General features: G+C 36.0%; 1 protein-coding gene across 3 annotated transcripts in view; it reads right to left on the bottom strand.

Annotated features, from left to right (window-relative positions):
- Positions 1-2,010: 2,010 nt before the first annotated feature.
- The window catches only part of SMC2 (structural maintenance of chromosomes 2), a 65,417-nt gene continuing 44,282 nt past the window's right edge, over positions 2,011-23,145 (bottom strand). For 2 of the 3 annotated variants that reach the window (XM_036080060.2, XM_078061537.1), the window contains 6 exons: positions 20,216-20,410; positions 17,849-18,049; positions 15,755-15,871; positions 12,385-12,545; positions 8,672-8,819; positions 2,011-7,643 (listed from right to left, as the gene is read on the bottom strand). In XM_036080060.2, the coding sequence (XP_035935953.2) occupies positions 7,485-7,643; positions 8,672-8,819; positions 12,385-12,545; positions 15,755-15,871; positions 17,849-18,049; positions 20,216-20,410 (981 nt within the window). In that variant the 3' untranslated portion in view covers positions 2,011-7,484. Of the gene's footprint in view, positions 7,644-8,671; positions 8,820-10,609; positions 10,859-12,384; positions 12,546-15,754; positions 15,872-17,848; positions 18,050-20,215; positions 20,411-23,145 lie in introns of those variants that run through there. The other variant, XM_078061538.1, reaches the window with a different exon arrangement.

The following is a 23,145-nucleotide window of genomic DNA, read 5'->3' as shown; positions in this document are numbered from 1 at the left end:
AATCATGGAACACTATATCTAAAACTAATGATGTAATGTATGGGGATTAACATAACAATAAAAAAATTTTAAAAAAAAGATAAAAAAAAAAAAAAAAAAAGATTGCTTTGGCTATTTTGTGGCTCCATACAAATTTTAGTATCATTTGTTCTAGTTCTGTGAAAAATGCTGGTGGTATAATAGGGATTGCACTGAATCTGCAGATTGCTTTGGGTAGTGTGGACATTTTAACACAATTCTTCCAATCCATAAGCACAGAACATATTTCCATTTGTGTGTGTCATCTTCAATTTTTCATGAAAGCTGACAGATGTGAAATAAAAACCTTTCAACTCTGGAACACAATAGTTTAGACAACTTATATACTTCCCACACCTATGAAACATAGAAGAGAAAGTAATAGATACAACATATAAAAAGGGCTGATACTATAGATTCTTTGAATTCCTTGGAGGAAAAGTCTCTAGCATGAAATCTTTGCTTATAAAATTTTACTGTGGGACTTCATTACACATATGATTATATGTCAAACCCCAATGGTAACTTTTCATAGTGAATGTGGGTCAATCTCAGTTTGCTAATCCATAGTGTGGTACATGAACTAAGTACCATGGTCTATTTCATCTTTAACTTTTATGAGTTCTTACACTCTTTCATTAAGGAAATCATCTTTGAGATCAAGTCATTTAGTAGGTTATGGGCTCTAAAGAGTTGCACTTAGCAATTTTCAATCTACTAGAACTTTAATAAGATGAGTACAGTTACTATTAGGCAATATTTTTTGATGCCTTATGAAAGGAAGATGGGAATAGAGAATGATCCATAGAGGTGATGTTTTCTGAGTAGAACCCTGCAAGATGGGTTGATAGGAATGGTACAGAATGACTGTTCCAAATTGAGAAGAACATGAACCAAAACAGACAAAGCAGCAAGCTGTGTCCAGGAGTGGCAACTGTTGCAGCTTGGGTGGCATGTGGGGTTCATAAAGGCAGTTAGGTTAGGATAGGCTGGAACTCCATAAAGTGGGTGCTTAGAGGTATAGAATGCCAAACTGTTAAACAAGGCAGTAATGTACACAAGGGACAATATACAGAAAGGAGCAATGAGCCTTGAGGTAAACTTTAGAAGATACTTAGGACCATCGAGTAACAGAGCCCATCCTACAATCCACATAAGAAAAGTTGTCTTGGGTAACATGTAAAGCCTCAACCCATGAAAGAAAACTCTGGTCCTTAACTGGTGGCAAGAAATGGGGCAGCTTATGCCTACCATTCTGTCATACAATTAAGGAACAGTAGCCACATTATCTCCCTAGATTGGCATAAAATGACCAGTGGCATGAGCTTTAGCTGCAACAACTTTGTTTTCTACAATGTATTTAAATGTATCTCTCCTTGCTCCCACCCATGCATGGCAAGTAACAAGAGAATCTTGTCTATGCAGGGTAGAGTGGGAGTGTTATCTCAGCTCTAGGCACAAACACAGGAGTATACCTAACTCATGGTTTGTTGTATTCTAACAGCTAAGAGTATGGGTGGAGTCTTTAGCTAGATAGTCCGAGTTTAAATCCTGGCTCCCCCCTCCCACCCCTCATTTTCTAGCTGTGTAACATTGGACAAGTTATTTCAAGTTTCATACCTAGAGTTGAGAATAAGTATGTAGCTGGAAAGGAGGAGTATTAGATAATGTAGATATTCTTTCTTGACACTAACAACAATGCAACAAGTGATCACTTCTTAATAGTCTGTTGCCACGTGGAATCTGAAACCTTATCAATAAAATTATTATACTCTGTAACATTAAAATTGGTCTTGAGTACAAGATTAGTACAATTTTAATGTTATAGGGTACAATAATGAAGGGCTACTTTACCCATGCAGGATTTTGTAGCATCTTACATTTGTCATGGGAAAATACCATTTATTTATACAAATCTTCAAAATGTTAACACATACATTTCAGAATACAATATATTAAAAAAAAAATCCTGCTTGTTAATATTACCGCCAGTATTATCAGAAAAGTCTTTATTGAGATGTCCAGCTCACAATGACAAATACAAGTTTGCCAAAATTCTAATTTTCATTTGAAAGCTACAATTTTATTATTTGCAACAAATGTCAGGTTAATATGACAGGCTCACTTTGTTCATTTTTAAGAAATGTCTACCAAATACCATAGACTCAATAACCATAGTTTGTCTTAGTCATCTATTCAAGTAAAAATGGTATTCATGAAAACTATTACTTCAGACTCCAACTGAAATAACTGCATTGCTTCATTAAAATAACCATGTTTTGGTATGCAGAGTGCTTTTTATCTAATTCCCACTTTATCACTCAGATTCTGAAAGATGTAGGAGGAGATAAAAAAATTAATTTTTACGGCTTCATCAAAGACACTCTTAAGTGAACCTACCCTTAAGAAACACTCAAATGCACAGCAGTGAAAAAATGCAGTCAGTATTGCTAATACAGTGCGCTGCCCTGCCTTGCTTTATGTTCAGGTGACAGTTTTTCCCACCCTTCATGCAAATGTTCACATGGGAGTTGCAAGTTCTTTATACATTCTGCATGCAATTCTGTCAGCTCTGTACATTGCAAATAATTTTGCCTATTCTGTGCTTTGTCTTTTCATTTTCTTAAGAGTCTTTGGATGATACATTTTTAAATTTTTTTTTTTTTTTGCGTTCTAGGAAATCTTTGCCTAATCTAAGGTCACAAAGATTTTGTTTCTTCTAGAAGTGTTAAAACTTCTGCTTTTAGGCTATGACTCATCTTTATTTTTTTGTGTATGTTGTGAAGGGCAGTGTTTGTTTTTCTGTATAAATATCTAGCTGTCAGTACCATCTGTTAAAAACATGAAAACGGTTTATTATCTTTTATAGATGTCATTAGATTCAGTCTGCTAATATTTTCTGGATTTCTGCTATGTTCATGAGGACTACTGTCCTGTAATTTTGTTTTGTAATGTCTTTGTCAAGTTTTAGTATTAAAACCCTGGCCTCATAAAAAAAGTTGGAAGTGTTCCTCTCCCCCTCTGTTTTCTGAAAGACTGTTAAGACTGGTGTTACTTCTTCCTTGAATGGTAAAATTTACAAGTGAAACCCCATGGGACTAAAGTGTTCCTTGTGGGAGGATATTTAGTCATTTGAATTGCATTAATAGATGTGAGGCTATTCTGGTTTTGTCTATTCTTGTCAATTTTGGTTGAGTTTTATCTTTCCAATTTGTCTAAATTGCTGCATTTATTGGCATAAAAAATCGTAATTTTTTTTGGTATCCTTTTAATTAGGTAAGAGCCATAATAGTAACTCTTCTTTCCGTCTTGATATTAGACTGATTTTGTTGTTCTTTTGAGAACCAGTTAGCAGTTTCACTAATTTTTTCTCCACTGTTCTTCGGTCCTATATATGCTGACTTCTACCTTTTATTATTTCCACCTTTCTATTTACTTTGTTCTTATTTATTTAGAAAATGGAATATTAGACCATTGAATTTGCACCTCTTTTGGTTTTCTAAATCTATCATTTTTTTTTAACCCCCCCCCCCAAAAAAAGGGATTCCTGACCATAACAGAAAAAACTAGAAATCTGTAAGAAAATACTACCTGGAAATTAAATACATTCCAAAAGAATCCAACAGTCAGAAGAAATGTCAAAGCAAATTAGAATATATTTTGAACTTAAAGATGAAAATGCAACATATCAAATTTTGTGAGATGAAGCTAAATGATATAGCTTGCTAGAAAGAAAGGTCTCAAGTCAATAATCTAACCTTCTACCATAAAGCTAGAAAAGAGCAAAGTAAGCCCAAAGCAAGCAGAAAAAAAGGAAAGAGCAGAAATCAAAGAATTGAAAACTGAAAGGCAATAAAGAAAGTCAATGAAACAAAAAACTGGTTCTTTGAAAAGACAGTAAATCGACAAACTTCAGCAAGATTGACACAGAGAAAAAAACATAAATTACCCATACCAGGAATGAAACAAGTGATACCACTTCAGAGCTTGAAGACATCAAAAGGATAATGAGGAAATACCATGACCGCTACACAAATTACAAATTTGACAATTTAGGAGGAAAAAATTCCACAAAAAAACACAAACTACACAAATTACAAATTTGACAATTTAGAAGGAAAAAATTCCACAAAAAACACAAAGCTATCCATTATAATAGATAAATTTAAGTAGCCCCATAACTATTAAAGAAATTGTACTTTATATTCATTCGCCCCATCCCACCCCCCAATCTCTAGGCCCGGACAGTTTCACAGGAAAATGCTAATATTTAAAGGATTAAGAAAAATTCTATATAATTCTACAGAAAATGGAAGAAAGAACATTTCCCAATTCATTTTATAAAGGTAGCATTATCCCAAAACCAAAGAAAGCCAGTAGGGAAAAACAGAAAAGAAAAAGAAAACATACTGGTCAAAGTCCTTCGTGAACATACACAAAAATCAGGACCAAACTATAAGCAAACAGAAGCCTGTAATTAAGGCGTACCCTGGAGCTATTTTAGGTTCTGTTCCATACAACCACAACAAAGCAAGTATCACAAGGCAAAATTGGGGGTTTCCCAGTGCATATAAAAATATTTATTAATAGTCTATTAAGTGTGCGACAGCATATGCAAATACCTTAATTAAAAAATACCTTATTGCTAAAAAATGCTAACCATCATCTATCTGAGCTTTCAGTGGGTTGTAATCACTGATCACGGATCACCATGACAAATAATGAAAAAATGTGAAATTATCATGGGAATTACCAAACTGACAGACTCAAAGAGAACAAAGGCGGTCAGAAAAATGGTGCTGGCAGACTTGCTTGCTGCACAGTTGCCAGAAACCTTCAATTTGTATAAAAAAACAAACACACAGTTATCCGTGAATCATAATAAAACAAGGTATGCCTATACATAAAAAGAATTATAGACCATGGCCAAATGGGGTTTAATTTAGGAATAACAGGTAGGTTTAATATTCAAAAATTATGTAATGTAATTCATAATATTAACAGGTTAAAGAAGTTACATGATCATATCAATCAATGCAGAAAGGGCAATGAAAATTCAATAACGCATCCATGACAAAACCGATCAAACTAGGAATAGAAGGAAACTTTTTTATCTTGATAAAGAATATAAACCAAAAGCCTACAGCTAACATTTAGGTGGTGAAAGACTGAATGCTTTCCTCAGAATTCTGGGGAAAAGGTAAATATGCCAGCTGTCATTATTACTCTTACACAACATTGGGCTGGAACCTCAAGCCAGGGCAGTTAAGAAAAGGAAATAAAAGGCACACAGATCGAAAAGGAAGAAAACCTGCCCCGATTTGCAGATGACATGATTGTGGAAGTGGCTGGCCTATTTGATTGCTTCACCATATTAGAAAAGGGATTCTCAAGTTTTTGCTTTTGCCTTTGTTAGTGTACCTGAAATGCCCAAACAAACCCAATAAAAAAAAGGAATCCTTTTCAAATGTTTGACATTCTTCCTAAAATAATTTTCTCACATTTTGCATACTGCTCATCGAGGTGGGTCTTAAATTTATTATGTACAACACACACAAATGTTCCACCTGTCAGAAGGGTAATATATAATATATCAGAGAGTCTGGAGACCAGCTGCCAAGACTGGTATCTTGGCTCTGCCTCTAACTGTGCTGCCACCGTGAACAAGTTTCTTAACTTGTCTGCTCAGTTTCCTCAATTATATAATGCTGATCAACAGTACTTACCTCAAATGTGAGAACATGTGCAAATGAGAATAGCATCTGATGTAGAAAAGAGCTCAGTAAATGTCAGTTACTCCTATTATTGCAGATCTGTGAAATAAATGTCCTCATTTCCCCTTCATGTTTTCTTCTAGTCAAAGAATATGAACATGACTCAACAAAAATTTAATGTTTGAGGATTTTCATCCAAGAGCAAGATTATGTATGACACAAATTAGGGAAGCAAACACAGAAAATATGCAGTAAAGAAAACTGGTTCATATGGCAAAATATTCAACCTCACAAGTTATTGAGAAAGTGCTAGTTAAAACAGCAATGAAGTACCATTTTATAACTAGCAAATCAGAAGTAATAAAACTAATAGCCAGTGCTGACTGGGTTGTGGTCAACAGGTATGTGACCTTGCTGCAAGTGTGAACTGACTGGCAAACAATTTGCAATGCATTTGAGAGGAAATAAACTCCTGTCTGTCTCATATGTGGTATTAGACTTCCTGTACTTCAGCATTTACAGCTTTGTCTCCCTCTCCTCCCACAATGGACAAGAACTAACTCCAGATTCAATCCTTTCCGATGTGTTATCTGACATGAGAAGGAAGGATGAGAAATGTTAAAGCCAAGGCCAAGAACTATAAGCATATATAGGGGAAGGATAACATAAAGGAACTAATAAGACTCAAGTATCAAGAAGGGATGTGGGGCCAAAATAACATACTCAAGATGGGATTAGATCATATGAGGGCTTTCAAGATTCAAAGTTTGGAGACACTGCTCTGGCAATGTACCTAGAAATAACAGGACCTACATATAGTAATCTTATGGTGGGTGGTAGTGCTTCTTTTGAATTCTTAAAGGAAATTCAACCTTTTGAACTGGAAAGCAGAAGACATTAAGAAATATAATAATCAACAAATTTTGAGTTCTTTTGGTAAAATAGATGGGTCTTTTTATAAATGTATAAGAATGAAGGAAGATAAATACATTCTCATTCACCAATAGATTGTACTGATTGGACTATGAAAAGCCTGACAAAAATCTCTGAAAACAGGAGACTTCAGATAAACGTGGAGGGCAGCATGCAACAGACCTTCTCCCAGACTTCTATTAAAAACCGGTGAAGACTTTTGAAAAACTTAAGATTGCACAGACCAATTACTAAGCATATAGAAACATGATATCCAAACATCACTGAGTCTACATCAGGGCTCTGGCATTGTATCTTCACAGAACTAACCACAAACAGCTCCTGCATGCCTAACAGCATCCTTTGTGTTCCCATTGTTGGTCCAGATACTTGCTTTGTAAGTCTTCCTTACCTAAATGACTTTCTTAACAACAGAAAACACACTAATATTACCTTAGGAATTAAACTAATTAAAAGCTGACTATCAGCTATATTTATCCTATAATTTAATTTCATCTGTTTCTTTGATTTTTAATTTTGCTAACAGAATTTACCACCAACCATGTATCTCAGGCTCCCCAATATATATATAAAAGAATTGTGTAAGAAAACGTTTGAGGACATGCATAAAATCACAATCACAGTAATTGGACCACAGTTACACTAATTAAGAAGAGAGGAATCTATACTCATTTATAAGTGATTACATAAAGGAAGAGAAGATACGGGTTAAGTAACAAAACATTACATTTTTACATAAATAAGTAAAGCCAAAGTTCTTTGTTTAAAAAACAGGTCAAGGTGAAGGGGTAAATTTGTACTTTTAACTTCCAGATGCGGTCATTTGGGTCCTTTTGCCTTGGATGTGGTTTCCTTTGGAATCTTTCCATTTTGACACTGAGTAAATCTGGCTACTGTAGAAACACCATCCACAAACTTGGTTTTGAAAAGGACATTTGCATTGTTGAACATACCCTCCTTCAGTGACACCACAATGAACTTAAGGGAAAAAGAGAAAATATAAAAGATACTTTTTGTAATCTGAAGAAATGCACTCCTGTTTTTATTCTGGGGTTAAGAACTGTCTGGAGATATGCTGATTTTGTTACTTCTTTCAAAGCTTGGCTCAAAGCAAATGCACCATCCTCAAATGCAAGTAACAAATAGTTCTAATATTGGGCACGTAGATGAATTCTAGCTTTCTAAATTTGGTTTTAGGAGTCTCTTAATTTTACCTGGAGTGCGTCATCACCCAGGTTTACTAATTCCTGCTGCTTGACTGCTTGTTGCTGTCCTCTGCAGCTAGCTGGCATCACTGTTTTGCTGCTAGCTCTAAATGCCCCGCTGAAATAGCCTTCTCTCTGATATTTTAAGAGTATCAAAGAAGGCTACTAGTTCCTACAAGCACTACCACTAGCTCAAATGGAACATTTACAGAATTAAGAAAGGGTACCACTTCACTGTTACCTGCTAAGAAGACTACCATAATAATAGTCTGTGATAACTACGATAAGTGAAGCCCCCCGGAGTTGTACGGTGCATTACCAATATAACCATGTGCGGCAGGCCCAGTTCCTGCAGCAACAGTTCGATAAAAAACAAACTGTTCTTAAAGGGGCTTTTCTCTATTTCCTACCCAGGAAAAATGACGAGTGCCCCCATCAAGTACCACGTGATTTTCTGATTTCCTAAAACAGTCTTGCTTTGGGTGTGTATCCTCTGGCAGCTAGCTAGAGAAAAAAATAATGTTAAATTAATTCCAAATTATGGGAAACTTAAGATTCTCCCTCAGGGTACAACCAACAATGGTAATGCCTGGCTCTTTCTTTAATAGGAAACCAAACCTTTTTTCCTCCTATATCCATTTGAATGTAAGTATATGTAAATATTCACTATATATTTAAAGAGATACACAACGCTTTAATATTTCTCAATCCTAAATATCTTCATATTGGCCATTACTAAAGAATAGTTTCAGAAGAACAAATAACTAAAACTATCCCGGAGACGTTTTTTCTGGTTCTTACCTGAGAATGTGTGAAATGAGTACGCAGCATCTGTCCAATATTCTGGGTGTGAGAAAGGTCCAAGGCTGCATCTACCTCATCCAGGATATAAATTGGAGCAGGTTTGAAGAGGAGCATGGATAATATTAATGACAAAGCTACTAACGACCTGCAAAAAAGACCAAAAGAGAAGTTATCAAAAGTTGATTTTACCACTCTTTACCAAAACACTGAAGCAAATCTGCTATCCTCTTATTATGGAATAGTGCAGATTTAACTGAAAGATCACCATAGAAATAAAGAATCTTAAGTTCCAAACTTCAACATTTTTGCTGTATTAAAATGGTTCTCTTATTTTAGCTTTTCCTTTTTTCTCTTCAATGGAGTTTTATTTTGAACAGGTTTATATTCTTTCCAATCAAAGAATCAGGATAATTGGCACTTACTCTTAAGGAAAGATCATGTTAAGTATTCTCTTTCCTTCCCCAATTGCTGTTAGATGCCTAGGTAGCAGGCGAGTGAGGGCCATATACTTACTGGTTAAGACAACCGCTAGTGCTTGGTGATACTGTAACTGGTTTAGGTGCCCTCTTTCAAACTTTTACTATGCATGCATCTATGAGTACATACACATTCTTATTGGCACCATTTAAGAGTAAGTTGTATAGATTATAGCCCATTACTTCCCAGTGTCAGAAGTTCAAACAATTATTATGTGATGGTTAATTTTGTGTGTCAACTTATTTGGATTACGGAGTACTCAAATATTTGGCTGAACTTTATTTCTGGGTTTGTCTGTGAAGGTATTTCTGGGTGAAATTTGCATTTGAATTGGAAGACTCAGTAAAGCAGTTTGTCCTCTCCAATGTGGGTGGACATCACACAGTCTGCTGAAGGACTCAATATTAAGAAAGGTAGAGGAAAGAATCTGTTCTTTCCTGCCTCATTACTTGAGCTGGGACATGGATATTCTGCCTCAGTGTTCCTGGTTCTCAGGCCTTCACACCCAGACTGAATTACACCACTGGCCCTCCTGGATTTCCAGCTTGCAGACAACAAATTGTGGGACTTCTCAGTCTCCACAATAAGACGAGCCAATTCCTTATTAAAAAACAACCTCTTCACACACATACACGCCCTGCTGGTTCTGTTTCTCCGGAGAACCCTAATAATACACCTTATTTAAAATTTGTAGTTAGGCATCTCAGATTCTATAGGTCTTTTTCAGTTCTCTTCTAGCTAACCATCCCCTGTAACTGTAGCTGGTTTTGTTCAGAATCCTAATAATTCTTATATTTTTTTCTTAAACATTTTATTTAAAAAAGGCTTTTTTTTTTTAAGGTGAAACCAAAATATCTAGCAAGGGAAATGTATGAAACAGTGCAAAAAACAGTGAGACTGACTCTACCTCAATAGAGGGGAGCTGAGGTCATTCAAGCAACCTAAAATTATATTTCATTGGCCTTCTCTGTGCCAAATGCTTATGGCACTGAGCTTTCTTCCAACTTAATTTTTCAGAAAAAAAATATCTCACCAAGAGTTAAAACTACTGTGCTGGATATACATCTAAAATAATGGTATATATCTAAAAATAATTTTGTATCTTAATTATGGAAATAATTTTCAGGTCCAATAAGAAAATAAGCATACATTTTAGGTTTTCCTCAAAATATTTTCTAGGACTTTGGCAAAAAAAGTTAGATATTGGGATCTGAACTGTGGAATTCAATTTTAACAGTCACCAGAATGTGTCTTATACTGTTAAAATATTTAGGAATCTTACAATGAAATAAATCAAGGGACCATTATTCTAATTATAAAAATGACAAAGGATTTCACAAGGAAAATTAACAGGTCTTAGTATTTTCTACATATGTAAGAGTAACATGATGGCATCATATGGCACATGAGAACAATTTAAGGACTAGGATTGCACATCCTGAAAGGGAAAAATAAATAATAACCATCTTTAATTAATGTGAATATTCACGATTTTCTCTTAGTAGGTTTTAATTATTTGGTTCTCTGCAGCAGGTAAGGAGGGAGGCCACATGACCTCTTAAGTTTCTCCTTAGTATGCTGATTATCTGAATTCACTCCTTTATGTAGATCCAAGTTTCCTTCTGGTAAATCCTTTTCCTTTCACCTGAAAACTTCCTTTAACTTGTACAGTTCTGCTGGGATCAAACTCCTCCAGCTTTTGCTTTTCTGAAAAAAATATTTATATTGACTTCAATTTAAAGAATATTTCAATTAGACATAGAATTCTTGGTTGACATGTTTTTCTTTTAGCACTTTCTAGATGTTGTTCTAGACTTCTGGCTTGCACAGTTTTGACAATAAGCCCGAAGTCATTTTTCTCTTTGTCCCTTGCTGCTTTAAGATTTTTCTAATCATTGGCATATAAAAATCACAATTTCATATAACATGCTTTGCTGTGTTATTGTATGTATGGGGGGGGGGCAGGGGATGTGTTTATCCTACCGAGCATTCACAGAAATGAAGATTGTGCGTTTGTAGAACTCATCAAATTGGGAAAATCTGGGGCCATTATTTCAAGTATTTTTCTGTTTTGCCTCTTCCTTTCTTCTTTGAACTCCAAATACACGTATGTTAGATGGCTTGATGGTCACTGAAGCTCTGTTTTTATAGTTTTGTGTTTCTCAGTTTAGCTTTAATAGTTTCTATTTGCTGTGCCTTCAAAGTCATTCATGTTTCTTTTACACTGTCTAATCTGTTAATGTCATGTGGTGAACTTTTCCTTTCAGGCATTTTTTTTAATCTCCAGAAATTCCACTAGGTTCTTTTTCCCCCGTAATTCTTGGAAATAACTAACATAATTCTATAACTTCCTTGTCTCCTATTTTTATCACCTGCCACTTCTGGGTCTGTTTCCATCGAATAATTTTTCTCTAGGCTATAAGTCACATTTTCTTGATTTCTGTCCAGCGCTTTTTATCAGATGCCTGACACTGTGTTATGTTAGAGTCTCAAGTTACATAAGGATCAGCTTGCCCTCTTCAGGGTATGTGATGAACTCTGCTGTGTGTGTAGAGTAGCTTTCACTTCGGGAACAGTACAGACTGAATGCTAAGCAGGGGCCTCCCAAAATTCTAATCTGTTTCTTTAACTTAGTGAGACTACTAGGCTTCATATGGATTCCCCTCCCTGCACCTGCAAACCAGAAATTCTCCTATGGAGAAAGCTGGGGTGAACACTGAGCTCAGCAGTTTTGTTTCATTGCTCTCAGGTATCATATTCTTGGCCTATTCATTTCCCAAAGTCTGAAAACAGTTGTTTTTCATATATTTTATCTAGTTTTCTAATTGCTTACCCTTATTTCTCCTTTGTTGCCTACTATCTTAAAGGTTTATTTATTTATTTGAGAGACAGCACGCACATGCAAGCGGGCGGAGAGGGAGAGAATCCCAAGCAGACTCCCAACTGAGTGTGGAGCCCAATGTGAGGCTCAATCCCATGACCCTGATATCATGACCTGAGCCGAAATCAGGTGTTGGACGCTCAACCAAGCCATCCAGGTGCCCCTGTTGCCTACTATTTTAATCAAATGTTCTTAAAAAAAATCTGCAGTCTTACATATTAAGCTCCTTAAATTCTACGTGTAAAGATTACCTAACAATTTTCAATTTTGTTTTGCTTAGCTGTGAGATCATGATGGGTTATAATACAATAAGAGGAATGAGAAATTATAATACTGCAAAGGGATTGCTTACCTCTGACCACCACTAAGTTCTGTTAGGTTTTCTTTCCAAGTATTTCCTAAAGCAACCTTGAACTCCAAACCATCCAATACAGTTTGCCCCTCTGGTGGTGCAAGCATAGCATTAGCACCAGGCAAAAGAGTAGAAAAAATAGACCCAAAGTCCTTGTTCACCTGGATTTAAAAAAAAAAAAGATTAATATAGAAAGCTTTCCAAGAAAAATCAAATGTTGGTATGTATATATTCAATCTAGCAGATGCATTTTATTGTCTGTTACTAACTCAGGTTTTGACATATTATGGCCCATGTGACAAATCTGGCCATGCCCATTCATTTAAATATTGTCTATGGCTGTTAGCACTAAAACAGTAGTCTAGTAATTGCAACAGAGACCATATGGCTCACAAAGCCAGAAATATTTATTACCTGCCCCTTTAGAGAAAAAATTTACTGAGCTCCGCTCTAACTTCCAAGGGGAACTACAGGCTATACTTCTAACTCTGTCCTGGAATTCTGATACTGTTGTAAGCTGTATTATAGGAACCTTCAGAGACACACAACTGTATAATACAGGAAACTGAAGTTGCAGTTGGGAGAGGCAGAAAAGGAAAACTCTTTTTTGGCATAAAATGTTCTCTTATAAAACTTGTTTTGACTGTTTTGATAGGCCAGTGGTTATCAGCCAACCTTAAAAAGCCTAAGATCAAGGTGAAGTCTAGGAAAAAAAGAGGCATGAAATCAAACCACCAGATCTGTTCAAGGTGTTGAATGGTCCTTTTCTGTAGGCTTCTTCTCAGCCAAAGAAGTTGTCAAAAGACAGGAACAGGACAGGAACAGGACTAGACCCCAACAGAAAAAGGCTAAAGAAGCTGTCTGGTTTATCCCCATTAAGCCACAGATTTACCTAGAGATTTAGGTCAATATTTGAATTGTAATTGGGTAATTTCTGTGCATACACACTTGATCAATGATTTGAGAATTTTCAAATACACAACTAATAATCTTAGAGTTCATCAAATTTGAGTGTGTACATTCACAGGCACAAACCCATGAGGATCTGACAGTCATGTTCTCCAGAGAAATCCCCAAATTCAAGTGCATGAATATTGGTACTAATGAGATCCAGATACAATCAATCAGTGCTACTGAATACAGATGTATTAAGGAATACAGTTTTAAGAGCAACTGCATTACATGCTGAGTAATATTCTACACAGGGTTAATAGGTTTTAGTTTTTATCTGGGATAGATTTCTAGAGCTAGGTGAGGTTCATCACAATGGAGAGGACCACTGTCTTTTTTGGGAATGATAAAGATAGCAGCGTTTATAAACACCTTTGGTTCTTTTTCTTTTCTTTAATTTTTTGGCCAGGCAAGAGAAAAGCACTAAACAGAGGATTAAAACAGTAGACTACTACTAAACCCTTAACATGACCATGGATACCATGTGGAAATTCCTCCAAAGGGTAAAAGAGAAACTTATCATCAGTTAATGGGCAGAGAAGAATACAGCCCTATTCAAGATAGAAAATGCACTACATTCATGGACAGATATAAAGGTGAAATGCAATCAAATTCTGAAAATCCAATACGTTAAGAAGGAAACAGAAAAATAAACATAGCCAATGCTGAAAATACTCTGGCTTTCTGAATGAAGTGTGCTAGAAGCCAGAAGGAAATATATAATGCTAATAATAACACTACTACCTCAATAGGTTATTGTGAGGATTAAATGAGAAAATTAATATGAGAATGGTACTTGACATATAAGTATTCAATAAATTTACCTGCTTTGAGAGAACCTTGGAAATTGGGGGAACATCAATTTAAAGGATAAATCTGTACTTGCACTAAGTCCAGGACCCATGGGGAAAACAAGAGACAAAACCTCTCAGATCCAGTGTTAAGTCCACATTTATACAAGAATAATGGGACCAACTTTTTGCATGTATTTTAAAACAAACACCACAGAGAGATGGAACACTGAAAATAAGTTATAGAGTAGTAAAAACAAGGTGACTGAAAGGGATAATTATGCTGCCATTACTGAAAATGAGGTTTTCAGAATTATGAATAATTACAGAAATAAAAAGCAAAAAAAGAGGCAAGGTGCCCAATTAAATCCCAGAGGCATGGGACTGTTGAAGTACCAAACAGAACAGTAACTTATGTTTGGAATCTTTTGGCTGAGAGTCTTTTGTTAGGACAGATACAGGAAAACTTCCACATAAGAGGCTAAGGAATTATCCTACAGGAGACAAATACATGCAGTCAGGGAAGTAAAGAATCCTGAAATCTGCCAAAGTTGTCATAAGATAAAACAAAAAAGGCACTTAGGATTTTGCTGAATGACAGTCCAGTGAAAGAGAATTCTAAACTTCCTTGCTCACTGCCCTTTTAAGGGCAACAAGGGCGACAGCAGTTAGCAACTAAAGGCAATTTTAACTTTGGTTCTAATCTAGAAAAAGAGAATTCCAGTTTTTCCACCTTTGGCTATATGATCTTAGGCTATTTCAACTTTCTAGGCTTTGATTTCTTCATCTATAAAATATGGATGGCTAACTATCAGTTATGGAATTGTTAATTTAACGTATAAAATGCTTTGCTAAAAACCTACAGAATGGGGCGCCTGGGTGGCTCAGTTGGTTAAGCGACTGCCTTCAGCTCAGGTCATGATCCTGGAGTCCCTGGATCGAGTCCCACATCGGGCTCCCTGCTCGGCAGGGAGTCTGCTTCTCCCTCTGACCCTCCCCCCTCTCATGTGCTCTCTCTCAAATAAATAAATAAAATCTTTAAAAAAAAAAAAAAAAAACCTACAGAATGCATAATTATGAATTCTGAAATGCAGTTAATAACTTGTAAGTGGTAAGGAGTATGCCAATCTTGTTAGAGTAATGTTCTGAGAAGGAATATTTGACCTCTTTGAGCCTGGGCCAGAGAAACCAAGGAAGTTAGAACCAAAGGAGTCCTTGGGAGGTGCTTTCCAACAATCAGAGCTTCCCCAGTGCAAAACTGAGACTGCTTCCAGCTTCCCAGCAGTGGGGTATGGCAGAAATTGGACAGAATCTAAGGTTTCAGACAAATGGTATCTCCTTTGAAAGTAACACAGACGTGGAAACAAGGTTAAGAATGAAAAATAAAGAAATCTAGAAAGTCAGAAATTTAATATAACTTAGGAACCAGAGAAGTAGACTGTGAGAGTATGATGGAGGGACACAAATTTACCTTTGCAAATCGGTAGCAGTCAAGTCTAGAAGGTTTTAATTAAAGCATGAGTGTGTGCAAATCATCCATTTTAAATTCATCTCAGTGTATAAACCTACTGACCATTCTTCATCCTTTCCTCATATAGAATAAATGATAATATTTTTGGTTCAAATACCTTTTGCCAAGCAATATTTAGGGCTTGGTTTTTCTTCTGGTCAAGGTCTTCTATAGTTGCAAGGATTTTGGATTTGTCATTTTCTACAATTCTCTTCTTCTTCATCAAGTCATTATACTAGTAAGATAAAAAGCATACTTAATTGGAAAAATATAAAATTTTCTTTATATTCTAGAATTCAGTCAGGATTAGAGGTTTAATTTTTATATATAATATGTACACTCCTGTGTAACAAAGATATACTGCATTAAGAGTTATAATGTAAACCAAATCATGAAAGTAAATATATCACCTATAGGTAAAATTTAGTTGCTATTGAGAATTTATAGGACAAGCTCCTGAAGTATTTTGATTCCACTAATACTCCCACCAGATCTTTCTAACAGCCAAGGCAAAAAAGAAAATGTGTCGTATGTAACCTCAAAAGTAGCCCTAGCATGCTTTCTTCTTAAGGTCAGTTTTAGCAGTGACACAAAAGTTCAATTCCTCATCATGATGTATGAGTCCTACATAATTTGGCTCTTATTTATCTGACTTTTTGGCATCCCACTCCTCCCCAGGCTCCAGCCATATGGTCTTTTTTTCAGTTCCTTGAACATAATAAGCTCATTACAGCCTTCTAGCCCCTGCATTGTTCTCTCTTCCCAGAATGCTCTTTCTCTGTATCTGACATAATTGGTGCCTCAAGTTTCAGCTCAAACAGCACACCTTCAGATTGGTCTTTTCCTGGTTAATGTAGAAATTCACTGAAAAAAATTTGAGGGAGGCTGCAGAGGGATAATTACACCATGAGTAGCAGCAGAACTTTCTAAAAATCCTCTTAACTCATTTCTCCTCAAAGCTTCAAAGGAGGCTTCAAATTCTCCCTGAAAAGTTCTAGCCAGTCCTGCTCGCTTCCTTGCTGTCTCTCTGCTTAATGGCCAAGCTCCTAAAACTCCTCTCTACAATTTTCTCTTATTCCTTGCATAATTCCATGTAGTTTCTTATTTGGACAAACACAAAATACAACAAAACAAAAGGCCATCTTACTTAACGATAGAGCCTTTCCTTCTGGTAAGGAAATGGGAATTGGAGAATTCTTTTAAAAAATATTAGACCAGTTTTCATTATCTAATAAAAGCAAACAAGTGAATAAGTTTCACGATATGCAGTTCAAATTCAGACCAAAGATTTCTCCTCCACAAATATGGCATATATTGCAAAGCTTTAATGGAGAAATAAAAACCAGGAACATTTTATAGATAGATCACAACATGAGCGTTATTAGCCTATTTGGTATCTAACATTATATTCTTTGTAGACACAAAAGTCAATAACAGTTACAAAAAACCCCATTATAGCAAAACTTCTTAAAAGTAATTGAGCTCATAAGTATTACCACTTTTAGAGAGCTCTCATAACTCTATGATACAAATTCAAACAGAATTTTGCAAAATTAAAGGTGGTATAAGGCATAACATAAAATTACTCAGCTATTTCCTATGGAGCTGTCAAGAATACGGATTGCTTTCCCCTGTGGATTTTTCTAGTAACATGGCAGACTATAAAAGTTTTGTCAGGGTTGGGGAGATGGATAACATTATCAAGTAAGTGAGCATTAAAACAGAAGATGCTGCTGGACTTACAGATTAATAGAGGAGTGGTTATGGATATAACAATATTAATCATTACTTAGGTAATGGTTCTAGTATACCCTAGAGTCAAAAGGAAGACAATAGTTATGGAATGACTGGTAAGGAGGCAGACAGCAGAGTATACCTTATTTTTCAAAGCCCTTTCAAGGCAAGTGAAAGAAAGGATAGAAATGTGAGAAGTTAACTAGAACAAAAAGTAGAGTTTTTATTTACGCCAAGAATAAGAAAAGGGTAGAATATGTTTGTGGCAAAGCCAATAGAAAAGTTATTCAAGGTACAACAGAATATATAATTGATGATGCAAAACAATGAAATAAGAAAGAACTGAAAAAGAAAGGGAAAACAGAAAGCAATTCGGTAGCAAGGGCATCAAGCAATAGATTTCCTCTAGTACTTGTTGCCGGGGTCCTAGATAGCCACTGAAGCTACTCGGGTGGCCGGTCCAAGGAAAAGGACTTACCCGCTCTTCAGCTTCTGTCAGAACATTCATAGCTCTCATGTTGACATTTCTCCCCAGTTTCTCCTTCATTTCTTGCAACTTCTGAAGTCTCTGACCAGCTTCTTTTGGGTTGTTGGTTTTGAAATCATAGGCACTATTAGGTTGCCCAAAGAGGTGTTTCTCTGCATTAATCCAGTCATAGTCTTTCAACATTTTGGAGACCTAGCCACAGAGGATAATAGAAGCATCTGTCATTGTTTGCAAATGGACATTTAGAAACGAGTTTCTTGGGGCGCCTGGGTGGCTCAGTCGATTGAGCCTCTGACTCTTGGTTTTGGGTCAGGTCATGATCTCAGGGTCCTGGGCTCTGAGCTCAGCAGGGAGTCTGCTTGAGGATTCTCTCCCTCTCCCTCTGCCCCTACCCCTGCTTGTGCTGTCTCAAAAAAAGTTTCTTAAATATTTAGTAATTTTAAATCAATGACTCATTTGTAAAAATGAGGTTCACTGTGAACAGTAAACCTACACTAAGTATGAATATTTTTACCTGGAGGATAGGCTCAAAAAAAAGATCTTCCCATTACTTAAGCACTGGAAGAATAGCCAGCTAGCTCAAATTTATACAAAGCATATGTAAAACACCTCTGTTAGAATGAAATATAAGTCAAATTCAATCAATTGCTTCAAAAACAAGTTGTGAAAGTTAAAATTCTTATAGGAATACTTAAGTCATAGATTTGGTAAATTTATGGAAGCCTAATCTTGACTGACAATTCTGAGGAGAATTATTAGATAAATAAAAAACTCCCTAAACATTGACTCCATTCCCTTAGCTGCTCCATTTTAACAAGGCACAGTAATGTACTTTATATAATATAAACAGTTAAAAATTTTAAATTATAGTGCTTAAGGAAGACTTTCTTCTACTAAAATTGTTTAAGGTTGGTTCTGACTGGTAGAATCGAATCCTTGTCCATTTGTTTGTCCTTATTAATTCCATGGGTACTGTCTCACCTCCAGGCTCCAAAGAGGATCCTTTCCAGTCTGCCTTCCCTGCTGATCCATAAGCTCTATGAAGGCATTCTGGGTACATGTTGCTTATCCTTATCTTCAGGGCCTGGCTACTATCTGATACTACTTCGTATGCAATAAATATTTGATAAATTATATACTTCAAAGAATCCTTGACTTTTTAGCAGTTCCACTTGTGAGTCTCCTTTTCACTTCCTTAACTGTAAATAAAATCCCCCAGCAATCACCATACTGGCATTTTCAATTACAAAAAACTATTAACAATATTAACATTGGTAATATTTCAGTGAATCCACTAATATTAGGCTACCAGCCTAATGGGAAATCAACAATAAAATATTAGGATATTAATGATGTGGCTATGAAAATATTTGTATTTTTTAAATTAAGTAATGAACCTGAACAGGCACACATGGCTCTTTCAGAGGGTAGGGTGACTGTTTTGTATGTTCTGATTTTTTTGAAGTTAAATCTCTTCTACTTTTAAGGTGCTAAAGAAGATTTAAAAGGCACCAAACTGTTACACACTCATCAGAAAACATGATGGGTGAATTACTAAGACTTCATGGGTACAGCCTCTTAACCAAGCAATGAATTTCTGCAAAAGCATGTATTCTTTTTAAGTACTTAAGACACTGTGATACATAGAAGGAAGAAACTTTTTAAGAGTGACCAAAAACTGAGATAACCTCAAAAAGATAGCTGCTTAGCAAAACATCAGATTTCAGGGGCGCCTGGGTGGCTCAGTCGTTAAGCGTCTGCCTTTGGCTCAGGTCATGATCCCACGGTCCTGGGATCGAGCCCCACATCAGGCTTCCTGCTCAGCGGGAAGCCTGCTTCTCCCTCTCCCACTCCCCCTGCTTGTGTTCCCTCTCTCGCTGTATCTCTCTCAAATAAATAAAATCCTTAAAAAAAAAAAAATCAGATTTCAGAGGCTGCAAAATTGACTGTACAGATCCTCACAAGGACATCTGGAAGCCAATTAAGTCCTTATTTTAGAAGGTGCCTGTATATATATATTTCTCTGAGTTTTTAATTCATTTTGAAATAATATTTACTATTAACATATTAATAGTTCTATGAATATTTCGGTATTAAAAAATGGTCAGTTCCATGGGAGACCACTATTCAGTAAAACATCTTGGAGATAGGGATACCTGAAATTTAGAAACAAAACATTTATGCCATTTGGTGAAAATGAACATTGCTGAGAAGCCGTTAAAATAGCTGTAAGCCTCAAAATTATGTTACACAGTTCTGCCATTTTATTGAATTCTTCATTGAGCAGTTTACCAGAATATTTCAACAACTTAGAAGTAAAAATCTGATTACGGGTAAAAATAAACAACACAAACGTGCCTTTGCAGCAGCATCTTCAGCTTCCCGTTTATGTTTGCTGATGTTGTGGTCCAGTTCCTTAATTTTAAGCTGAGAATCATTGTTTTGTTCCTTATGTGTTGCTACTTCACCATATTTAGCTTTAATTACGTTGTCTTGGGCTGTTATCACTTCTTTTTGCTTGGTCACCTCTTCTTGGGCTTTATTTACAGACTCCTGAAACATAATTCAAAGACAACATATAGCAAGGTAATATGGACCTATTTTTAGTTTATTAAAAGATCTAACAAACTTTAGGGCAAGATGGGAATGTGATTACAGGCAGATGGTCACCTAACCCTCTACATTTCATATCCCCATTAAAATGGCTAATTTACATACAGGAGAAAATTTGTTTTACCACTAGAAATAAGATGCGTTGCAGTGTTCATGCTGGAAGCAACAAAGTTTCTGCTGGATACAGCGTAGTTGGGATCAACTTGCAGAGGGGAGGAGAGACTATAGGAATCTGACTTTTGAGGTCTCAGAAAAGTGGCATTTTTTGGTACTTAACAAGAAGATAATATGACAGATCCCCAAATATCATTTACCAGGAGGGGTAGAATGTGGGCTGGGGCTTTCTACTTTTCCCTTCTATAGTTATAAGCCATATTTACCAGTGAAAATGGAAGGTCATAATGTTTGGTTCTAGCACAAGGGTCAAAACAGAAAAATAAGAGAGAAACTTTCTGAATAAATAGATCTGTGGCACAAAGAAAAACTTTCTTGCTTTGATTTTTATTTTCCCCTAGTTCCCAAGGTTGAAGCTACTCAATCTCCAAAGTGGTAATTATAACTGCAATTCAGTCTATCACTAATCCCCTGCCCCGCAAACCCCTTTGCTTCAAAAGAACTCACACAAATATCTAAACCAAAAAAAACCTAGTTCAACTCATATTTAGGTAGGGGGAAAACCTAAGTAAGACAACTTGCTACAAGCATCTGAGGAAGAACGGTTCTTCATGATGAAAAGCACAAATAAAAAATCTAGCAGTATTTTAGGCATGCTCATTAGGAAATTATCATTTTGAGCAACAAAGAATACTTAATGTTATGGTTAGGTTATTGAATGTTCTCAAAGTGCTTTAAATTCCTTATAATGTTTAAACTGTGTCATTAGAGGGTCTTTTGAGGAAGGAAAATAAATCATGGCATTCATATAAAGACCTGAAGATATTTTAGCTTTTTGAAACCTTTGAAGAACAAGAAAAGCAAGTGCAAAATACTCTGGTGATATTAACCAAAGGGAAAAATAACAGACACAGGTTTATTAACTAACAAACACCATATGTAAAAAAAAAAAACATGTTTATGAAGATTCTCTCAGGGCTACAGGTTAAAAATTGCATTGCAGGGGCACCTGGGTGGCTCAGTAGGTTGAGCGTCTGCCTTTGGCTCAGGTCATGATCCCAGTGTCCTGGGATGGAGCCCTGCATTGGGTTCCCTGCTCCGTGGGGAGCCTGCTTCTCCCTCTCCCACTGTAGCTACCCCTGCTTGTGCTTGCTCTCTCTCAAATAATAAAATCCTTAAAAAAAAACTGCATTGCAGTTTTGACTATTTTAATCTTTTTTATAATAGAAATCTGTCACTAGGGTTGAGCAGAAATGAAATTTTCGTTTTGTCTAATTAGTTATAGGCAGTTTCTTTTCTTAGCCTCCTGGGAGTGTCCTTTGATACTCTCATCAAGGAAAGGAAACAATTTAGAATGCAGAGCCTGAAAGAACAACCTTTAAAAACTAAGTGATCCATTTTATACTTTTCCATAAAGAGAAATGGAAATAGGTACATGTTCTAACTTTGACTTTATTTAGATTGAGAAAGGAGTACCTAATTATTTTCACATTTATTTTTGGAAACACGTATCTAATTTTTAAATGCTACATGAAAAATATGGGATTAAGACAACAAATCAGAAAAAAAATTAAAGATAGTTCTAAAAAACTAAAATTTACTTTGGAGGCAAAATAGAAACTGAACAGAAACTAGAAAATTTAATCAGCAACACAAAACACAAAGCTGAGAAGCATTTTGGTCTCTTAATTTCAAAAAAAGAGTAAAAACTGTTATTCTAGTGATATGACAATGTGCTACAAACAAAAAAACTTGAATTTAGCCAAGAGGAGGATCAAGAGGAAAGACCTACTTTCCAAAATACCACATACAACATTAAAATAATCATTTCAAAGGAAAAACATAAAAGAAAATGTAGAAGTAGACGACACAAGTAAGGCAAAAACACCACAATGAACGTCAAATGAACGCAACTCCCTCTTCGAAAGCTATCTACATTCAGTTACAATGAAAATCAAGGATATTTACCGATAGTATCAATAGCAACATGACAAAACTTTAACAGCATGGTGACTATCATGATACCGTACTGTATATTTAAAAGTTGCTGAGAAAGCAGATTGTAACAGTTCTGATCACAAGAAAAAAAAATTATAACTGTGTGGTGACAGATGTTAACTAGACTCACTGGGGTGGTCATTTTGCAATATATACAAATAAATCATTATGCTGTACCCTTGAAACTAATACGTATCAATTATACCTCAATATGAAACAATTCAAAGTCAAAATCAAAGAAAGGGACAAGAGAGTAGCCAATATTCAGGAGGGACAATCTCTAATAAAGACATACCACAATATGAATTTGCAGGTGACAGAATGTCTAACATGGGAAATCCCCTCAGCCCTAAATCCTTTACTTCCCCGCTTCTGATATCAGAACATTTCTCCCCCACCAGCAGCAACTATAGTCAGCCTCACCAGTAAAGGATGCTGTAGGGAAACTGTAGAAAGAGGTTTTACATCCCAGTTCTGGCATGCTTTTCTCAAAAGCAAGTTTGTCATGTGCCAGGGCTAGCAGCTTGCATGGCTGTCCCAACATCAAGCGGGGGGCGGGGGGG

The sequence above is a fragment of the Halichoerus grypus genome, chromosome 14 (assembly GCF_964656455.1).
Source record: "Halichoerus grypus chromosome 14, mHalGry1.hap1.1, whole genome shotgun sequence".
NCBI lineage: Eukaryota > Metazoa > Chordata > Mammalia > Carnivora > Phocidae > Halichoerus > Halichoerus grypus.
The sequence above is the reverse complement of the archived record's forward strand: the minus strand, read 5'-3'. Positions and strand labels throughout refer to the sequence as shown.